At 41.3% G+C, this 22,629-nt stretch overlaps 3 protein-coding genes and 1 non-coding gene across 4 annotated transcripts; 2 read left to right on the forward strand and 2 right to left on the reverse strand.

The window, feature by feature from the left end:
• Positions 1-1,049: 1,049 nt before the first annotated feature.
• LOC118425532 (alpha-crystallin B chain-like) lies at positions 1,050-1,906 on the reverse strand. The gene has a single exon (XM_035834438.1). It carries the CDS (start codon positions 1,819-1,821, stop codon positions 1,168-1,170), a length of 654 nt encoding a protein of 217 aa, XP_035690331.1. The 5' UTR covers positions 1,822-1,906; the 3' UTR covers positions 1,050-1,167.
• Positions 1,907-3,717: 1,811 nt separating this feature from the next.
• On the reverse strand, positions 3,718-9,502 carry LOC118425533. Its single transcript, XM_035834439.1, is given in 4 exon segments — positions 3,718-5,325; positions 6,072-6,467; positions 6,470-7,005; positions 9,081-9,502. Coding segments are annotated over 4 exon segments (2,535 nt in total). The 5' UTR covers positions 9,418-9,502; the 3' UTR covers positions 3,718-4,059.
• Positions 5,783-5,855, forward strand: Trnak-cuu. Its single transcript has one exon. It is a non-coding gene; the product is annotated as a tRNA-Lys (tRNA).
• A 229-nt stretch (positions 9,503-9,731) lies between the features above and the next one.
• Positions 9,732-21,001, forward strand: LOC118425534 (ankyrin repeat domain-containing protein 27-like). Its single transcript, XM_035834440.1, has 19 exons — positions 9,732-10,054; positions 10,930-11,035; positions 11,565-11,601; positions 11,986-12,059; positions 12,326-12,381; positions 12,608-12,667; positions 12,807-12,868; positions 13,122-13,161; positions 13,559-13,675; positions 14,052-14,113; positions 15,292-15,451; positions 15,965-16,036; positions 16,513-16,614; positions 17,540-17,637; positions 18,129-18,228; positions 18,879-19,049; positions 19,611-19,647; positions 20,347-20,440; positions 20,851-21,001. The coding sequence occupies exons 1-19, from the start codon at positions 10,004-10,006 to the stop codon at positions 20,906-20,908; spliced, it is 1,557 nt and encodes a 518-aa protein (XP_035690333.1). The 5' UTR covers positions 9,732-10,003; the 3' UTR covers positions 20,909-21,001.
• Positions 21,002-22,629: the final 1,628 nt, after the last annotated feature.

Genomic DNA, 22,629 nt, shown 5'->3' on the forward strand with positions numbered 1-22,629 from the left:
TAGACTGTAGTCACATCGTATAAATATAATGGAAAAATGTTAGCGGTGGTTTTAAGTTAGCAGTGAAGTGGCCACCGCAAAAACCACGAACATAAAACTACCGCAAACTTTTCTGCATTTACAGTACATAAATAGAGCCGTGTTCGGGTATATATTGTACATATTTTCCAAGCAGATTTTTTTTGTTTGGGGAAGATATTGGCTGACATTTCTTACAGCTGCTTCCCTAAGGCAGGCTGCCATAAGAAATGCCAACCACTTTTACTATCCCCCAATCAAAACCTCTGCTTAGAGCATATACACTGTATTTTACATTGGATTCTCCTGTCGATTTTTTGACAGATGAACAGTCACTTGCTGAGCTGGGTTCGGCGACCTGTTTGCCTGGCCTTCACATGACTTTTTAAGGTGTAGGAAGTGTGCACTTTCTTCTCCACCCTCTTGTCTACTGATTCTCATAGTCCCACAGGTGCAGGAACTGCCACATGTGAGACGGCCCAAGCAGATGCAGCTTTTTTTATTTGGAGTATTTTTATTTGAAAAAGGCCCACAACATAGCATTCATTTCTATTCTAGACTATGTTACAACATGTATATGTTCTTGCATCACTTTGCTTAAGTCCCTACCCAAATTTCATGACGTAAGCCTTGATATGAACCTGACTTTGTCGGCTTCCTTATATGAACTTTTAGCTTCCAACGACTCCACAATGCAGGGTACCTTCTACATTAGTGTGACATGAAGTCAGATGCTACGCATACCAACATAAACATAGTGTATCGCATATGTACAAATAGAGCCTTTTGAACCATAGCTCATAACGTGATGGCATTAAATGGCCAACTGCTAACATTACACTTCCCGAAGATCAGAATTTTCGAACAAACGCAAACTAGAAAACGAGTCTCTGAGCTCACTTCAGGAATATCACTGTGTGTAGCACAAATTGATGACCTAGGTTTAAACTAATTAGGTTTAAGAAAATCGCTACAACTAGAAGACATATGAGATAATATGACCGTGAGAACGAATAAAGTTTTTTAAAAATACGGGATAATATTGATATCTAATTCATGAATTGGACAAAAATGGTAATATTGATGGGTACTACTGTTCAAATGAATCCAAATAAGGATTAGAAAACGGGCAATATTGATAGCTATTGTTCACATGAATCCCATGGCAGAGTCCACGTCTTCATACTCTGTCTTCCAGTGTTCTTGTTTCTCTTCCACCTTCTGCGTCGCCGGTCCCACCTGTGTTGTCAGCACGGAAACTACCCGGCCCCGCGGTTTGTCCTCCACGGGTTTCGGGAGGGGGGCCTCCACCGTCAGAACACCGTCTTCGGACAGGTTGGATGTTACGGTGAGCGGATCCACCCCCTCCGGAAGCAGGTACTGACGGTTGAACTCCCGAGAGACGAGTCCGTGCTGGTCTTGGGTCTCTTCGTGCTTCCCGTGGACGTGGACCTTGTTGTCGATGGTTTTCACGGTCAGGTCCCCGGATGAGAACGCGGAAACGTCCAAGCGGGCGACGAACTTTCCATCCTCCACTTTTACCTCGGAGAACCCTTCCTTATCCGACTTGAGGCGGCGGCGGGGTAGGGCGTACCCGCCCGGCGAAGTCGGCGGCCCGAAGTCCGAAAACGCAAGACCCTCTCCGAACGCCTGGTCGAGGAGACGAGAGTGATATTTCGGGAAGTCGAAGCTGAAAGTCCGCGACCACAGAGGCCCGAGCACGGCAGACGGAGACACGGGCTCGTAGGTGAAATTTCCCGGGGAAAGATACACTGCGCTCCCTGGACGTCCACCCTGTGCCATTATCGAACAATTTTCTATAACATAAATCAGGAAAATAGGAAGAAATCCCAAGGGAAACGACGCAAGCACTTGTGCTCTCTTCTCTCTCTTTTCAGCCCCAGACAGTCCAGTACACACTTGTAACCGAATATCTGACTCATATCGCCGCTTTTGGAAAACATGACATCCCAGAAATAGTACAGGGGGCTTAGTCAGCTCGCTAAAGGGTCACATTTGATATGTTTATGACAAATACTAGTACATGTATTGCGTTTGGCCGACTGATGTTGTCGTAACAAGAGATGTCCTACGCCGTTGTTTGTAAATATATGCTTTGCAAATATATGCTTAGGGTCCGACTCATGGTATTCGTCGTCGTGCGATAGTCGTACGATCGCAAATTGGAGGCATTCTTAGGTTATCGTACATTCATCTTACAAGAATCAGCTGTTTTATAATATTAGGTTGTCTTAAACCTTACTGGCGGTTGGTTTTTATCATAGTCTGCTTAAAAATTCTACGAAATCAAAATCATCCGACGACCGACAATGAATATAATTGCACTGTTGAAGACCTACACATTGTAAAAACTTCAAGTAAAAATCCTAGAGTATGAACGATCCCATATCGAAGTCATGAACAAGCCACCTTAGGTTGAACTGTACGCCTGATTTAGTTTAAAGGCAATCAGTGGGTGCAACTTGAGAGTTTCACTTTCAGAGCCTCATTTGCCCATAGATCAATGTCAATGACAACTAGCGGTCATGTCGCTATATATAGAGGACGTACAGTACATGCATATAGATTGGTGCCAATGTATCTATCCCTCATAGTAAACGTGGATAGTCGAGGCATTTTGATGGCGGGCCTTTTGCGATATCTCCCGTCACACATTCAGGACCTTCCCACGATTTGACCGACCAATCCCAAATTAAGGTTGGTGCCTGATTGGGAGTAGCCTGAAATCAATCCTGTTCTAGCCTGATTAAATCTCGCTTATAGCAGCCCGCCCTTCATCCGCCGGCGGGGGGCCAGTTACAGCCCTGGACAGCGGAGTTTGCGTTACGCAGACTAATCCTGTTCTAGTTCGAATTCCCTCTCTGTAGCTAGTAGCATCAGATGCAAGCAGAATATGCATATGACTGTCCTGATTTTTTTTTTCGAAATTAATAGTCGGCTGGAACAGACGACATTTACGGACTAGTAGGCAAAGCTTCCGGCCGTGCGCAGATGACTATGTTTACGACCAACTCCCAACCATGGTCTGGATATGGTCTTTTAATGTATCAGTGTCACTAGGGAAATGACACCCTCCTTTTTGAAACTTCTTTATGTACTGATGATAAAACTGATGAATCAAAAAGATGTTTAGCTGAATTCAGGATGGAATATCTACAGATACATCTTTCCCTTTTACAATTCTAACAGGAACACAAAATGTACTGCATGCACCCATGAATAACAACGTCAGCATCATAAATAAACTTTATTCAAAACGAACGTCTTGCACCGGGTACAAACTGCATATGATTTCCGACATTACCGACATAAAATATATTGCACATTTTTCAAATGATAAACTTTTAACACAATAACAGTGTGGTTCGTCCGACTTCTTCAATACATTTTGGCACTTTAAACCTATTCGATGGGTTTGATATGTTAGTATGAAAACGTCATTGATGTATTATAAGATTTCACAGAAAAAAACGCGCGTTGCGCTCTAATTACGTCGCCCATGCATAACACATATACCAGTACATTACGCACAAAACTGACGATTGGGAGGGAAGCAATCGTTTGCGCTACTTTCTAGAAAGTTCTAAAAGTGGAAGGTTTCCAGAACTAAGAAAGGTGTCATGTTTCAACGATTGCTAGTGTAGTTGCTCTTTAACGTTTGTTTACTGTCAAGGAGGTCACTGGCGACCTTGGTACAAGTGGGTCCACACGTGCGTATATTTTCAAGTGCGTTTGAGGTCCGTATGGAAGTTTTAACTTCTACCAGGCTCCACAGGTCAATGGAAAAATAGTAGAAATTGGACAAATATAGACAGATAACATGACAAACGAGTTATCTAGCCGAGGAGTATGATTTGCGACTAGCTTACTTTCCTGGCATGTTATCTGCTTATATGTGCCAACGACCTGTGGAGCCTGGTAGAGGCTAAAACTTCCATAAGGACCTCATACGGACTTAAAGACATACGCACATGTGCACCCACCTTACTATCATAATATGGTTGAACAGTACTATCCGTTTTACGACAGAGGGCGCAGTAGAGCCTTCTTCAGCCCTTTGGACGCCTCTTCTCTCACCCTGCCCACCAACCGCCGCGCCTGTACTATGGTGGGCTTGGCTGGTCTTGTCCTCGCGTGGTACTCCATCTGCAGCTTCTCCAGCCGCGTCAGACTGGGAGAAAACTTCTGCTCAACAGCCGCCTCCTCCATCTTGATGTTTTTCACCACCGCCTGAGCGACGGTCTCGCTGGTGATGTCCTTCCAGAAGTCCGAGTCGTCTTCGTCGTCCTGTTCTTCTGTGACGACCGAAACTGACCGAACCCTGCTGCTTCTTCTACTAGTGCTACCCTTCTTTTCATCATCTGGGCGTTGTTCTTCCTCCTCCTCCTCCTCTATATAGTCCTCTGCTTGCCCGTACTTCATCCATTCTCTCCACGCTTTCTGCTCGGCATCCCCGTCCTCGGAGCCAACTTCGAATTCGTCTTCTTCCCTCTGTAGCTCCGACTCGAGGATGGTGGAGAGCTGTCTTTGACCGAGACCTTTAGTACCGGGAGGTTCAGCCTTCCGTTTGGGCTCGTGGGCCTTCTTTTCACGCGGTTTGTTTCTAACCCCAGATGAAGTAGAAGTTGGGGGTTGGGGAGGCGGTTTTGGCGGGAACTCTGGTGGAGTCACGACGATTCTGTCGCGTCCTGCAGAGTCAGATGGCGTGCCCGGCGTCGATGGTACACTGACGTTTGAATATTGCTCTTGGATGTCATCTTCATCTATTTCGTCGTCTTCGACTCCATAGAGAATGTCTTTAAGGATGGAGGGTTTGTCTCCTTGAATTGGAATTCTATCGTCTGTCATGCTCGAAAACGTAGAGCCGCCTTCTGTATCAGTACTTGTCTCATCGTCGTCCCAAGCGCTCATCATACGCGATCTGCCACCCATCGAAAACGAAAACTGGTGTCCCTTGGCTTTCTTTTTGCTCGACTTTTTCTTCTTCTTCTTCTTGTGTCCTCTCTTGCCTGATTTTTCACTGCGCGAATCGTCTGCGGTGGGAGCGATTCCCAACTTGACCGCGTCGCACAGGTTGGAATGTCCTTTCGGAGTGGTGGGTCGGGGGCTGGAGAGTCTACGGAGGGATTCCGGGGACGGAACGGGAGACCGGGGTGGGGGCCGAGGCTTGGGGTCCGGTGGACGATTCCTCTCGGCTTCGGCCTTCCGTTTCGCCGACCGTATCCGGAAACCCTTCCCTAGCGCGATGTCGATGTCCTCGTCGAGATGGACCTTCGTCTTCACTTCCTATGACACAGAAATAGAAGAATAGTTTAGAGACTTTGGGGAGTAGCAAACACAACATCCATTCTAAAGGTGGGTTCACACGTGCGTACTAGTATATATTCAAGCCCGTATGATGTCCGTATGGAAGTCTTAGCCTTCACCAGGCTCCACGGGACGCTGGAAAGATAATAGAAATTGACAAATATAGACAGACAACATGCCATCGGAGTTAGCTGGTCGCAAACCATACTCCTTCGCCAGCTAACTCCTCTGACATGTTGTCTGTCTATATTTTTCCAATTTCCATTATTTTTTCCAACGACCTGTGGAGCCTGGTAGAGGCTAAGAACTCCATACGGACTTGAATATATACGCACTCATTAGAACCAGACTCTTCGCTAAAAAAGACATGTTTTCAAAAGTTTAGAATGGCTAATTAGACGGGGATTTTTAATGACGATAATTGCTAATCACGAAAGCCCGGTTAGCTCAGTCGGTAGAGCATGGGACTCTTAATCCCAGGGTCGTGGGTTCGAGCCCCACATCGGGCGAGTTCGATACTTTTTCTTTTCTTTTTATCTAGCGTTACATTTGTTCAAGCTTCTAAATTCCAAAAGGAATATACAATTATTTTTTTGCCAATTTCCCTTCCCACCATCGCTTCACTCATGTCATCAGTTCTTGGGTTCCCAGAGAATGTCACCAATATAGATTATACTCAAATCAACACTTAACGTTACACTTCAGAAGTAGATAAGAGTACTTACTAATGTTTCTAGATTATACTGCAACTTTTTCAACTCGTCATTTTGCCTCTCCAAGTCGTCCTCCGTTACCAGCCTGCCAGTTTTTGGTCTCTTGTAGTCGGGAGTCTTTAACTTCGGCACGGGCACGATCAGCGTCCAGTCCGACTCCGTGATCTTTCCTACCGACGACTGCCGCCGCGACGTGGCGGTGGTGGCTCGGCTCTTCCTGCCAAGGGACCTGGCCAAGTGGCCGCGCGACCCCGACACGTGCGACACGCTGCTTCGCGCAGAGACTACCGACATGCGCTTGGATCTATCGTAGTGCTGATTATTTTTGCTTCCTCTTTCAAAACTTTTGTTGTCCGATGCTCTTCTTCCTAAACCTGGAGGAGATACGGATCTTTCGGGAGACGAGTCTACAAATTGTCTTCTAAAAGCGAAGCAGACGCCGGCCTATTCTTGTTCGCTACCCCGTGCGCCCGTGCTGATATCACTTGCTGAGTGGTGCTATCTATAATTTTTTGAAGCCGCTTATACGTGGTGCTATGAGTCTTGAACTGTTCTGTGTTTTTGTCTTTGTCGACGGGATTTTCTCGGAACTGTTTTCTGTCACCGAAACTCACGTCTCCGTAGTTCAGCTCCGTTTCCTCAAACTCCTTGTTCAGGAGCTCGAAAACCTTCTCGTCGTACGTATGGAAGACTTCTTTGACTTTATCCATCTGGTACAGTTTTCTCCAGTTTTTGTCCGGCCCCTTAACGCGAGTGTCCCTAATGTTGACGTCGTCCCACATCTTGCACAGGATGAGGAGATCCATGAACTCGTAAATCTGAATGCGTCCCTTGGCCTCGTAGTTTTCCTTCAGGTGTTTAACTCTGTGCATCAGTTTTAGAGGTGCCACCGTGCGGTCGCACATCTTGAGGGTGCGCAACAACGACTTCTCGTTTATTATCATTCCTGTAAAGGAGGAAAAAAGAAACATTAGAACCAATCAAATGTGAAAAGTCAGTATAGTGTTTACACCTGGTATTTGCTGGAGATGATTTCAGAAACTCAGAGGACTGGGCCTTTCGGAATCAATGATGAACAGGCACATTTGTGGTAGATTACGTACAAATTCCCAAACAGTGTCTCTTTAAACTTGAAAAATTAGTACGTTGTTGCTTACATATGTTTGAGATGCATTCAGGAGGCTCACAGGAATTAATTTTTGTACAGTTCATAGACACCAGAAATACGTCATGATACAAATATGCTAAAAAGTGATTGTATATATGTACGTACATGTCATTCGCAAATAAGTTTTGTTCTCGAGAATATTACATTAATTTTGTCAGGCTTCCTTTTCAAGCTGCTTGACAAAAAGAAAACCTAAAAAAATACATACAAAGTGCGACACACGTCTGAAAAGACTTAGAAATACAAACAAACAGTCGCATCCCAACCTTTACAGAGTGGGATATCACTAAAACTAAGTGTCAACTACACTAGTCGGTGACTTAAGTCTGATAACAAAGCAGACTGAGAACACACCCTTCTCACGGCCCACTTCTTGGCGCCCCACTACTTCTGAGTCACACAAAAGGCAGGCTGTTGGCCATTTATAATTCATAATCCGCCGCCACATAAGCAAACATTGGGTGGGTGACAGGTAGGGATAGCTTTTCAGCCATCGTGGGAAGGTTTCATTGACGACGAAAGAAATAGACGGATACTGTGTCAGGGCTATCAGGGCAGTGTATACATGCTTTTCATAACAGGACGAAATGGTGAATATGTGAGAATCTTGTGCCAACTACTCTTCTGAAGCAGAGTTTAGGCTGCGACTGTTTTTACGTCTTTTTTTGGCATTTTTGTTGGGCTTTCTATTTTGTCGGGTTTTCTTTTTGTTTGGCTGGCGAACAAAAATGACAACGCAGAAAGTGCCACAAACGCCCGCCTTACTGATAAAGAAAGCAGAGTCTAATTGGAGTCTTGGAAAAAGTAACGTTAGTAGTAACAAGAAAACGTGTCGGAAGTTTGTTTGAAAAGTGAGTGGAATTTTTTTTCGTTCGTCAATTAGCCAAATGAACAGCTAAAAATTGACTGCTTAATTGATTTAGGAGAAAATTGTATAGCATTTCTGTGCTAAATTGATGCAAATTGTACTTCTTGGGCCCAGAGAAGAACATTTAGAATACTCCTGTACAGCAGTGCTTGTACGGAGTCTGTTTCTGGCATCGCCAATGTACGAACGCTTAATGAGCGGAACGGACCAAACAAATTTCAACTTGTCTGTTCAGCGATGGGTCGCGAAAACAGGTTAATGGATACTCAGTTTGTCACCATTCAATCACCCGTTTGAATAGGGGTCCGTTATTGGAAAAGGTCTGCAAACAAGCGATCAATTACTTGCGGTAACAAAAAGACGTTTCGCAAACAAAGACCACAAAGGGTCCAACTCTTCAACGCGCGCTAACTAGGTTACTCCGCAACACAGGCCAGAAATCACACCAATAAATCTGAAAAATAGTCGTAATTTATACTCATTGCAATAATAAAGCCATACTTTCTTGTGACAGATTTATATTGAAACAATACCAAACGGTAGCAACGCTGAAAAACAGGAAAGGTCCTTTCAAGCCGAAAACAGGTGTGGAACCATTGTGTCCTGTTCAAATTAGATTTTCCTGACCCTATATCTAGTTTTCACATAAGGCGCAAGCAATCAAAAAGAGCACAACCAAAGAGCCGGACAAAAATTCCCATTCATTCGCTAACCCCTTACAAAAGCCTTGTGCTGGTACCACACACCACAAAGCTACGTTTGAATGAAACTTTTGAAAAGTAATGTTACTTAATCCTCATGTTGACTAAGTCCACTAGCGGGAAAGAAAAGAACGAATAGACCAAATACTCAAACTTAGAAGCATCTCTATAAGATGAACACGAATCTATCTAACAGAATGCTTTTAAAGAATATCGACTTTGAAAAGTATTTTTGGTAGGGAGAGTAGAGGGATCAACTCAAAAGGGATATATAGAATTCTAACCGTGCATATCGTGATGCTCGTAGGCCACGTAAGCCACCCGTATTTCGTGGATCTCCTGAAAATTGAGGAAGCGATGGTCCAGGAGGACGAGACATTTCTTGATGAGCTGGCAGTTGTAGTGCGCCGTGTGTAAATTGTACGTCAGGTGGAACGCCTCGTTGAAGAAGTTCAACTCCATCAACCGGCACACCTGTCGGAAACTCACGCCGGGCTCGCCCTCGGCAAAGTCCGGTATGACCCGCTCGAAAACGTCCACCTGGTAACCCAGGGCCCTGGCCAGGCATCGTAACTCCTCCCATGTGTAGTATCCCTTGCGTTTGGGAAATGTCAAGTGCATTGTCCGGCGATTCTTCGGACGAAGTTTACAGTAGAAGTCGATACCACCTGTTGCTACGTCGCCATGTTTCCAAAATATAACGGAGCTCTTGGACTATCACATGTCATGGACCGGAATAATTCATGCATTGTTTTTATGTTTCCAATCAAGCCTAGAATCAACTATAAAACCTAAAAATATAATGATTTATACAAAAATAAACTGATTGAATGTGAATTCTGTTGTAATTATGGTTTTGAAAGTCCTAATAAAGATGTTAATATTCCCAATCAAAACTTCCCTACAGTGAATAATGGTTTCTTCCAGACGATCAATCTAACCTATGACCTTGCGGTTTGTCTTCTGACAATCGATTTGGCTGTGAAAAATAGATCAAATTTTCGACTTTGGAGCAAATCAAAGCGGTTGAATACTCTCAACCGGGGGCAGTTAGATCACAACACTGCTGTCAAGGATTAGGCGTTGGTAAACGGGATTATTTTGACTGGGAAAACAAAGAAATTCGATTCCTCTAGGCTGGTGGTGTGGGGAGGGGGGCGCGCTAGCTGGCAGACGACAGAACGAAAGTTCGAACTTTATCCCCGTTATGGCGGACGGAGACGATCTAGATTTCAACCCGTTCTTCCAGGCTTTGCAGGTAAGTCTCAGGATTGTATACAGATCACAGATACGATGCAGATTTTAGCCATCCGTGTTTAGAGGAGAAAAAAATATTGAGGAATAGGTGGGGAGGGGGCAGATGTTGAAGATGCCAGCATACCATTGGCATTACGTCAGTGCAAATTGACAGGCACATAGTGTCAAGTATGCTATAATGTCAAAGATTTAGGCTGCTATGAATCTACAGTCGTCAGAAGAAAAGATTTGTCATTGTCTTCAAGTAGATGTGGGAATATGTTATTTTGTATTTATCTTTGCAACTCCATCGTTAGGGTCTGCATGCCTCTTTTCGTGAGGTGTAAAGCGAATCCCCTCTAATTCAACATAAAGTGTTGTCAATGAATTATTAATTAAGAGAAGCGCTACTGACAAATTCTTCTTAAAGCGGCGCAAAAGGCTAGATTGCAAAAAAAACAAAACAAAACAGAGCATCCAGTTGACTGGTGTACGCCGACTGATAGTATTAAATACAATGGAACAATCCAATGAACTTGCTCCAAAAATCTTTTAAGAGAACATTCAATAGACTGCTGATCATTACTGACCCTCCTGAACAAACCTTTTGCACGAATAGTCCTGAGATTCTATCTGAGGTCCCTATTTAGGAATGTAGTTGCATTGGGCTGTTCCAAAATATAATTGGGTAGGTCGTAATCCAGCTTCAGACCCAACCCACTATCTGATCCAGATTTCTGTTACCCAACCCCCCTGTCCAATCCAATTTCATCATTTTGACCCATCCCCCCTACCCAATCAAATTGTCATTCATTCATACTGGTGACAGTACTGTCTCTGTCGGTAGAGTACATACATGTAGCAAGTATGATAATATTTGTGTGTGTTTTTCTGCAGACAACCTTTAAGCAGCAGTACAGCCTAGCCAGACATAAGTGCCACATGGTCTGCGTCCCTGCCACCGATACTCTGCAGGGAAGGGCCATCAACCAGAGATTCGTAGGTAGGTAAATATGTATATATGCCAAAAAGCTGTTACTCAAGCAACTGGATATGATTTTGGAAACAGTCAGACGTTTCATGATCAGATATCATCCACTATCTTTCATGATCAGTGACACTGAAGTGAAGCTCTTTTGCATTCATAGTTAGGGTATAAAAGAAAAGTGATCTGGGAGAAAGTCACTCCCAGATCACTTCAGTGACACTGACAAAAGATAGTGGATGCTATTTAAAACGTCTGACCGTTTCCAAAATCATATCCAGTTGCTTGAGTAACTGCTTTTTGGCATATCGTATTACCTGAATGTCTAATCTTCATCGACGTAAGTATGTACAGTTTGTACCTCGATGAAAAATGGTGTATAGTCTTGATTGTTTAGTGGCAGATTGCTTTTGGTGTAAAGAAGAAGTTGTGTAGGCTTAGTTAGGCTCGTAGTTATAAGTTTGCAGTAGCCAAACCTATGTTGTTTTTGTTTGATTCCGTGTGCATCTTCAAAAGTTTTGATATTAGAATTTTATGCATTTTGCAGAGACACATATTTTGAGGCCTTCACCTTTTTTTCAAGGGTAAGTAATGTTTTATTTTACTTATCATATCATATCTTGGCAAAGGAATATGTGAAGAAGTCATTATTGTGAGAACTACACCAAAAACATTTTTATAGGATTTTGGGTAATTGAAATGTATGTGCTGTATGGTAAGAAAAGGAAATTAATATCTTCATCAAATGTCCTTCCATTGCAGACATCAAAGTGATGTCTATAACAGCTCTATGAACCTTTAACAAATCAATGAGTCAATCAATATGTTTTATCAGCTGTCTGAAACATATATCATGAGACTATAATGCAAATAATTGATTGATTGATTGATTGATTGATTTTATGCTGCAGCAAAACCTTTATTTCTTCCATCTTCCTATGTTACAATGCCCCCCCCCCCACCTATAGGCAGTATATCAGTACAGACAAGGATGGCATTAAGACTATTGCAGTGGAGGAGGGCAACATTGTCACGTTAGAAGGTAAAACATATCATAATGTCTGTTTACATACTAGTAACTTCATCTAATTGAATGTGTATATGTTTTAGGTAGTAACAAACTGTAAGTTTGCAATTTTTTCATGTTCTTTTACTACTGGTATTAGGGAAAAGTGTGGCAAATACATGTAGTAAGAAAATGATGTGAAAGCAGATGTGGTCTGTATTTTCAAAACAATATGTCCATTTTGCCACTAAAAGCCTCAGATTCTCTGACATTTATTTATTACTCCATCAATGTTGATTCAGGGTTTGACGAGCAGGCTGAAGTAAGGATTCTGTCAGAGGAACTTGCTTATAATGAGGTAGGTGTACATTTTGTATATCCCATTTGCCCTTCAAAATATCACATTCTCACATACAGAATTGACATCAACCTTAACTGAATATTTTCAGTGATTTTCTTCATTTGATACTTTTATATTGTTGTATCTGTGTACTGTAAATGAAAATATCTATGCATGATATGTATTTATAGAATGGTCTTTGATTCCTTGATGTATCTTTGTGTTGTGTTGTGTTGTTTTCCAGGACTACAAACCATACAAGATTTTAGTCATAGAGAGACCTTTAGATGGGATAACACAAGCAGTGAGTATCTTATTCTTTATTCACAATCAATAAAATGACAATAACAGTCGATGTGTTTGCAATATCTTGCATACAATTTTAAAACTTAATAAAATTGTTTAAAAAAAATGTTTTTACAGTGTGTGCCCCTTTATTTCAGTCTGCTCCCAGATCAAGATCACAGTCCATACTGGGGGAGTCACAAAGGATAACATATCAGGAGTAAGTGGCATTTTGTTTTCATGAAAGAACAATAACCTTAGTTATAACCTTGCTATCTCTTTTCACAAGCAATCTTTATCTCATATTTGTATCTTTGAAATGTTTTTGGTAACGGCAGCTTTTGCTTAGTATACAGTACATCATAGAAAGTAGTTATATACAAGTGAGAAAAGCTACTGTCATCAAAAGTAGAAACAAGGTATTTGCTTTTGAACTGTTGTTTTCAACAGTACCTTGTCCTTATTTTTTTCAGAAACCAGCAGTATTTATTCTCCTTCTCAGAATGTAGAAAGGTATGTCAATTTGGCCCTATGTTTCAAAGAGAATAAACAGATTTCTCACAATACGTCTTGATAGTAAGATTAAAGCCATCTCTCTTTAGAGATGTTTGCAGCATGTGATAATATCTCGTGATACACTTACCACAAATTCAACCATGGTCTCCTGAAAGTCATGGGAAGGTTCTTAAGGTGTGACAGCGGCTTTAGCAACTTCTCACAATCTTTTATTGATTATAGTTGTACCTAAGTACATGTATGTGTACATGCTACATACATTGCTGCTTGGACCGACATGGTCATGTATAATGTAGAAATCTGATGTAAAGAAGTATTTCTTAAGTTGAACTATGTGGAAGAAAACCACCTTGGACTAAACTGTTAACTTTGATCTGGACTATTTGACCACCAGGCATTAGTTAGACTGGACAGAAACATCACAGAGTTCCAGAATAACTACATGATTGTGACTGGGTATCTGGACCATGCTGTGCAGAAGCTTCAGGGCATTTGCCAGCAAGCAACAGAGGTAAGGACTAACAAAAATAAAAATGAAGTGTTGTGTTTCCAGTTTCCCAACCAACCTGTATACAAAAACCTGTATGCAAAGGTTGGTAATAGATTATTGTGTACATAGTCTGTTAATGTCTTGAGTCTTTGTGTGCTTTGACAAATCTTGTACAAAGATACAGTACCTTACATTTGTACTGCTTGGAATTATCAATGGCAGCCTAACCTTTTGTCTGGTTGTTCATAATTTTGAGACATGTAGTATTAACAAATCACAGAAGATAATAACATGTTACATTGAAACTCTTGAATCTGAGAAATATTGTTATTATAATGCTAGGTCTCACATGTTGTGTGTTATAGAAAATTTTAAGTTTTTTCCTATATTCCTTCAGGATATCTTGAAGCTCTGCAAGAGGGAAAGACAAATTGACATCATAGCTCAGGCAGTAGAGAGGTAGGAGCATCATTTTATAATTTGCAGACATTTTAGTGTTCTTTTATTGAATACATCTAGATTTCAAGGAGAAGTGACAGAATAAATTGAATACCTGTATTCACCAGCTTTACTTATTGCTTCTCATTTCCAAAAAAAAAATGCTTATGTGAAATATCAACTTGAAAACATAGTCTGAGGGCTGTACCTTGGTACATACATTTCATACATGTACCAAGATGCAACTTTTCCTCCAGGCCTTCTGTTTTCATCTTGACTGCTTGCTGAAATTTTACATTGAAATGTCCAAGAACTAAGAAAATAAATTGGTGTGGCCTCATCATTTAAACATAATAAAACCACTCATCTCCACCTGTCTGCCTGTCTCTTACAGTTACGTAATTGGCTCAGTCCACACTAAGATGTGGCAGGCCGTCTGTCAGCAGTGTAAGAAGGAGGAGAGCCTGGACCTGAACCTGGACCTGATTGTTAGTGAAAACTTGTTCGAACATGATAAAAACATTTATCTCAACCTGTTTGCCCTGTGTCTTACAGTTACGTAGTTGGTTCAGTCCACACTAAGATGTAGCAGGCCGTGTGTCAGCAGTGTAAGAAGGAGGAGAGCCTTCTGCAGAAGAAACTGGAGGAGCTTGATAAAAACTTGTTTGAATATGATAAAAACATTCATCTTTACTTGTCTGCCTTGTCCATTACAGTTATGTAGTTGGATCAGTCCACACTAAGATGTGGCAGGCGGTGTGTCAGCAGTGTAAGCAGGAGGAGAGTCTTCTGCAGAAGAAACTGGAGGAGCTTGATAAAAACTTGTTTGAACATGATAAAAACATTCATCTTTACTTGTTTGCCCTATCCATTACAGTTATGTAGTTGGCTCAGTCCACACTAAGATGTGGCAGGCCGTGTGTCAGCAGTGTAAGCAGGAGGAGAGCCTTCTGCAGAAGAAACTGGAAGAGCTTGATAAAAACTTGTTTGAACATGATAAAAACATTCATCTTTACTTGTTTGCCTTGTCTCTTACAGTTACGTAGTTGGCTCAGTCCACACAAAGATGTGGCAGGCGGTGTGTCAGCAGTGTAAGCAGGAGGAGAGCCTTCTGCAGAAGAAACTGGAGGAGCTTGATAAAAACTTGTTTGAACATGATAAAACCATTTATCTCCACCTGTCTGCCCTGTTTCTTACAGTTACGTAGTTGGCTCTGTCCACACGAAGATGTGGCAGGCGGTGTGTCAGCAGTGTAAGAAGGAGGAGAGCCTTCTGCAGAAGAAACTGGAGGAACTCCGGGGGGTGACGGGGGAACAGCTGGGCGTGAAACAGGCTTTTTGCTGCCCCCTACCTGGTGCTGTAAGTACTGCAGGATGGCAACATTACCGGTTAGGCTAATGTCACATTTCCAAACTGGGCCTGGCCAGGCTGTTTGTGGAAACAAAAAATAGAATTCATAAAAATACACAGGACACAAATAATGCCCATGACTATAGACTCTTGTGCCCTGTGTAGTTTGGTGTCTTTCAATGCTGTTCCCAAAAGCTGCTGGGCCCTGTTTGGAAATAGGGCTTAGGTATGTGTGTCTAAATGCAACGTCAGGTACAGGTACGGACCTCTACCTGTAACGTATCCTGTGGTCGTCAATGATGAAAGAAACGTGAATAAAGAGAATGTGCTAAAGAAATAATCCTTTCAGATTTGCGCTATTGTGATTAAGCCCTGCAATTCAGCCTTGTTCGTTAAGGCTGCAAGGAGGGCTGTCAATCATGTTGTTGATATAAATAAACCAGTCTACTACATCAGGGATTGAGGAGGATCAATAGAATTTCCTTAATTTGTGAGTTGCTCTTTTATCTTTTCACAATTCAGGTAGTGGAGTTGGCCACACTAGATGGGTTGAAGACACCGCTAGAGAAACTGTCCTGCTTGAAAAGAACCTTGGTACGTGCAGCTGGTGGTACCTCTTCTGTTTGTCTTTATTTTTCATATAATGCTAGTCACATTTACATTCAACTGACAGGATGTTGAGGTTACAGTAGATAGTGAGTAATCAATCATCCTTGTGTGACAACTGATAGACTTTCCAGGGGTCATGGGGTCAATAGAAGAGCCTACAAGTTAATGGAGAAGCATTGATCTGTCTATGTATTTGCAGTTTGTATGTTTTCCATATTGTAGCCACGTTTGCATAGAGTTACAGAAAATGATCAATGGACACATGTACTGTTAATCAAGACCTTCTTTGCATAATCAATGAACTACTATGAAACAAGACATACAAGTAGCCTTCATAGCAGGCTCTCTGGGGCCTTTTTCCTTCTTTTCTTGGCTCATAATACAGTTTTGCTGGTCACAGTCTAGATCTTTCACGGAAGTGTGAGCTCTTCTAACCCTTGTTTTTGCTGTGTTGTGTTCAGGACAGTGTGAATGAAGAAGTGAACTCCCACCTGAGAGAGAACCAGGACCCGACCAGCGATGACTTACCCTGCCTGGTGTCAGATGACCTCATTCTGCTACTGGTACTCTTTTACATCATTGTGGATATATTGTAACAGCACCACCAACTGACGATGCCAAACAGGATTGAACCTTTTGGCGTAATTGGTTGCATTAAGTTGCTGGTGTTGTGATCCCGGATTCGGCTTGTGTTTGATTCCCGGGAGCCAGGATATTGTTTTGTCTGTTTCTGCTCCTTTTTTGACAGTATTACAGTTTTGTATATGAATGTAGAATGCATGTACATGTTGCAAGGTGGTCTTGTGGTTGGGATTGTTAACTTGTTAAGATTGTTAAGATTTAAATCCCTAGCAGGTCCCAATGTTGGGCCTTTGGGAAAGGCGACTCATGTGAAAATGAGGACCTGTAAGATGGCTAGAAATGCAGTATTCATTTTGATTGAGAATCACATCACACTCTGTTACATATGAAATAAACCTCAGTATACATTTTTATCAATTGATGGCATTTCAGCACCAAGGAGAGAAATTCAATGTTCTGTCACTTGGGAGAAACAAACTTCTATAATTTAGGAAGACCACCTTCCTTTGGTAGAGGTTAAGTTGCACATCAAATATCCCACAAAACTTGCAGAAAAGGGTAGTCGCCCATCCCTGTGTGAGTGGATCAGACCTTACACGTATATTCAGTGGACCTATACTGTTCAAACTAATGCATGATGCCTTAGTGCATGTGAAGTAACTAGGATGATACCCAGGCTTTTTATATAATATGGTAAAATCATCTGATATTTCACTATCTGATATTTCAATATCTGAAGTGAATTATAAAAAATACTTATTGAATCAAACACGCTGTACTTTCTTTTTCTTAGTCGAATTTCACACAGAATGTCCCTTTCAGAGCTGAAGATCCCATATTGTTAAGTCATTAGTTACATAAGGGAAAAGTATCTCCTTTGTATTTGAATGATGTCTGTGTTCCCAGGTCCCAGTCCTTGTCCAGGCCAGGTGTCTTCACCTCCCCAGTAACATATTCTACATCGAGAACTTACAGTGGTCACTGTCTTCCAAAGATGACCTTGGGTAAGACAACCTGTTTTTAACTTTAAGATGTTGGTAGATAATTTTTCTTTTATATCATACCGTATTTTACAGCACAGCCTGGGGCTCAGAGCGATTTGAACTTGCTTGAGTGCGCCACTGTTGAAAATTCAAAGGACTGTTTCGTTCCTTCGTCCGGTTCTATTGTTCAAAGTTGATGAAGTTGTTGACGCTATTTTAGGTTTGGTGCACCAGCAGACCTGATGAATTTTGAGCCCTGTGTCTGTGAACTAGTTTTATTTGGACCATATAAAATGAAGAACTTGCATGACAATTGTACATGGTACAATGTATGGCAACAACTGTTACAAAACGTACAAAATAGAGGTATAAGATAAAGCTTAATAACCTAGTTAACATAACAATAAGGGCTAACATAATTTTTTGATATATTATTTGAATGGAGTATATATAACACCAGCAACAGTAGTTACAAAACATTTTTCACTGATCCAGACATGTTGTCCCATCAGTTTCAGTCTTGTGACCTTCCAGGCCTCCATGGAGTACATGATGAGTGCAGACTTCAGCCACCTCAGGGCCACCATGAGCCCCACACAGAAGAACAACGAGGTAGTCTGGATTTATCATAAGTTTCTTAACAATAACATATCACTATTTGTGGTTCCAAATGGGCAAGTGGATAGCCATGTACATGTAGACATGAGAGTGCAGACTTCAGCCACCTCAGGGCCACCATGAGACCCACACAGAAAATCAACGAGGTACATGTAGTCTGGATTTATTTAAAGTTTCTTAATTGAGTCCTAAACTCCACAAGAGATTATTTTCCAATAGATACTAAAGGGAGTAAAACATGCATGCTACTTCACATTATATGATAAAAGTACCCACTAGTGTTGCGCGTATAAAAAACCATTCAGTATTGTACTGAACTCCCCCTCTTAAATTATTAAATTAAGTAAGAAAAGCCCATGGCTGACATGGCCTGACAAAAGTTTAACATCTTGTAAAAAATTGGCCGTCTTGGTGTGCACATCGCCCCTCATATACGCCAAAAATATTCATGATGAAGGAAGTGTCTATATGTATAGGAAATGCATAGGTAGGGTCTGCATGGGTTTAGTGAGTTTTACAGACAAACCTCGTGTAATTCACCACAACTGAAATTCTGCAGAAATGTTGCTGAATGTGAACATGCTTTTCTACCACTCTCCTTTTCTATTCCTTACCATAGATTGCCTGTAACTTCCCTCCCACAGATCTCCATCCCCGAGCTGATGCAGGCTGCCCAGCACATGACCCTCCAGCCCAGCCCAGGGGAGCGGGTGGGGAGGGGGGCGGGGGCAGAGGCGGACCCCCCGGGGAAGATGACGTCATTTGACAAGAGGCTGGAGAGCATTACCAGGATGATGGAGAGGAGTTCACAGGAGGTGGAAAAGTTCTTCCATTCTTTTGTACATTTTGGGACTGTTTATTTGCAAGTTCGTGCCCGAGGGCTAATTGCAAGTACATGGTATACACATAGTGACAATGGACAATCATAAACAATATTCTAATCTAATACTAGTGTTGCCTATTTCTAAACAGGTTGGGTTTGACTTCTTTTTTGGAAGCAGAGGGAGACAAAAAGCCCCACATTTTCTAAAATTTGTGGGTTCTGCGATTTCAAGAGAAAAGTGGCTTTCTGTTCGTCTGTCAATGTGGGGAAGTTGAGATCATACTTTGTGACTTCTCTAAACAGAGTGATTCTTTCGGTTTCGTTGAATGAACATTTGGAAATGAAATGTGTTTCGTCTCCCACTGCTTTAGATGTACAATATTATATCGTATATTGTACTCCGTGTCAATTCTTATGGCATGGAAGTTCATCTGAGTTGCCATACAAACATACATGTTTGCCAAATTACATTGTGTATTCCCAACATTACGTAAGACTTTTTTTAAAAGGATGTAAGGATAAAGTTGAACTGAGTCATTTTTTCTTTCCACAGCTGGCAGCTGCTCCTATGCCACTGAAGTCCATCACAGGTGAGTTGGGCCACATTGGTTTGATTATATGGATGACGTCGTCTGTACCCCCCCAAAACTGTTGTAAGCATTTGAAAGACAAATGAATTTCCTTCAATATGAAATCTAAGTTGTCAGGAAGGTTGAACAAATGACTGAATACACAGAGTATAGTATACTAAACAATAGATTTTTTATTTTTGTTCTTGCACATCTTCTTCTTTGACTTTGGAAGACTTCAATCGGGGCTTGAGGTTTCAAGGTAGCAGTGGAACAAGTTTTTTCTGTGTTTCAAGTTTTTTGTTGAAACATTTCTAGAGTTCAGTACTAATACATTGGAAATACATATTTGTGGTGTCATGAGTAGTAGAAGTAGTAGTAGTATCCAGTATTTGATTATACTGCTGCTGGGGTTCATGGCACAAGGGTAAGCAGCAGTCAGCTAGTCTTCACACCGCGCTTCCATGCAGCTCTGCCCAGCAGGCTCACCATTGTTAGACCACACATTTTGATGTCTCTCCTGACACATTCCATCCAGGATTTCCTTGGTCTCCTGTGACCTCTGTTGCCTGACAATTTCAGTCACTAGATATTCTTACATGTCCGTACCACCTGAGACGGTGAGACTGCAACACTGAGTTGATAGGTAAAGATAAAGAAAAAGATAATACCAGTATAATAAAATTGTAAGATTTACAGTATGATGAATCTTCCTGTCAGGAGAGACTGGTGACCAGCAGAGACAGGGAGGCAGCCGGGGTGAACAGGTTCCTGATGTCATTCCTGTCAGGAAGGCGGACAACTCTGGGCTAGGGTAAGGACAGCCATTCATGCTACTGTTTTATTTGGAAAATGGGGTCCCTCTCTGTAATTTACGGGATATCTTATGCATTTTTGGATGTCACCCCTACAAAGACGTGTGGACTCCGAGGAAGAGCATAGAAGCTGAACACACTACACTACCAGTGGACTAGTACCCTGCTGTAGTGCTTGCACCTATGTGTGGCCCAGGGCTTATATTCGAAACGGAGATCGGCGCTGGGCCCATTGCATGCATCTTCTGATCAGGGAGGTTGACCCCCTGTTCCGATGTGCATGTATGGGCAACTTAAGCTTAACCATAAAGTACATCTGTACATCACATCTTACTTTTAACCAAGTAAATAACCCTGCCATGTACGATATGTAGCTAACCCTTTAAACAAATTTTTCTCTTCTCCACAGGGACTTTCTGTCATCATTGCAGGATGATTTTGGATATTCATATGGGAAGCAGACATAATGTTCCATGGATGCACAGCATGACCATAACCATGTTATCATCAGATCAAAGCACATATCCCTTTCTAGACAAACTAGATTTGAGATCTTATAATAAGGTTCTTTTGGCACAACCAGGGAGTACTGTAAATGCATTTAAGTTCGCGGGGATTTAATTTTGCGGTAGCGGAAAAATGGAGCTTTCGCGGTGGTTTTAACTTCTCGGTAGCGCCACAGACTGTAGCCACATAATATAACAGATAAATGTTTGCGGTGGTTCTAAGTTCGCGGTGAAGTGGCCACCGTGAAAACCGTGAACATAAATCCGGATCCACCGCGAACATTTCTGCATTTACAGTACTTACTTCCAACGTTCCAGTGTCAGACACCGAAACAATGGAAGTAAGTGCTCCCTGGTTGTGCCTAAAGAACCTAAATATATGAATAATTGCCAACCTGATGAAGTTATTTATGGATGTTAGATTTGAATTCTAGTCACACAAATGACTTTTGTGTGCATATAGATCTACTTTAATATTGACTTCGTTTTCATAAGAAAGATATGAAATGGTTAGAGCAGCTGTAATGTATGCAAGAGTACTGTCAATGTTCATTTGATGTCTACTGATAAGTACATGTATTTAAAAAGTAGGGACCATTCTTAGCTAGAATATTTTATGTGATGAAAGCACACTTAGTACATTAAGCCTCTATTCATGTAATTGCAGTACATAAACTTGCATTTTAATCTATTTTATTCAAGCAAACCTGTTGGTGCTTAACTCTATTTGCAGTTTACTAAGGCCACACCAATTTAATTTCTTGGTTCACGGATTCGCTCGCTCCGATTTTTTGGAAAAAAAAATAAAAATAAAAATTACCAATCAGCAAATTTTCACCATTAATGAAACCATTCACCAACTTCCTGGTGTAGCAAATTGGCCTTTATATCATAAGCTCCTTAAAATCAACAAACAAGTGCTGTTATTGTACAGTAATAGTGGTTTTGTACTTTTTTCAAGCAGAAAACTTTTTATTCTTTATATTTTTGATTAGCCCTTACCTTTACCCCAACCATTTTACAATTTTTATTTTTATTTTTATTTCGCCCTTTCGCTCCATATTTTTTATGAAAAAATCCGTGAACCAAGAAATTAAATTGGTGTGGCCTAAAGTTGACATATTTATCTATATAATAATATGCTATTACTTATTAATAAATATCATGTTTAAAGCTATAAGATTTATTTATCATAGACAGTACAATAATATGATGTGTTTGCTGCTACATATTGTAATATATGCTAAGATATGCATTTCATTTGCTCCGTAGATATTTGAATTGTCATGTTTAAGATAGTGCATGTATGGGCACAATACAATAACATTGCATGTATAGTACTTATAAAGTGTTGACATGTTTGTGAAGTGTTTTAAGTTCAAAGTTGAAACAATTCTCAAATGCAGTAGAAATACATTGGAAACAAATATTCTCAGTGTATTTGTGGTGGAGAGATCACACTAAAAACAAAATCACTGGGAGCATGTCAAGATTTGGAATATTTAGTAAGCTAAATTTTAGTTAGTGGTAGATAGCAGGAGGGATGGTAGGATATGTAATTCAGCACCAAGGACAAAGGACACATACTCTCTGTGATCACAACTTTTGAAGGCCCAAACAAAACAGATTGAAACTGTAGACAACTTTGGGCAAATGGATGTAACTTTTTGCCTATACTTACA

Source organism: Branchiostoma floridae, chromosome 11 (genome assembly GCF_000003815.2).
Source record: "Branchiostoma floridae strain S238N-H82 chromosome 11, Bfl_VNyyK, whole genome shotgun sequence".
NCBI classification, from domain to species: domain Eukaryota; kingdom Metazoa; phylum Chordata; class Leptocardii; order Amphioxiformes; family Branchiostomatidae; genus Branchiostoma; species Branchiostoma floridae.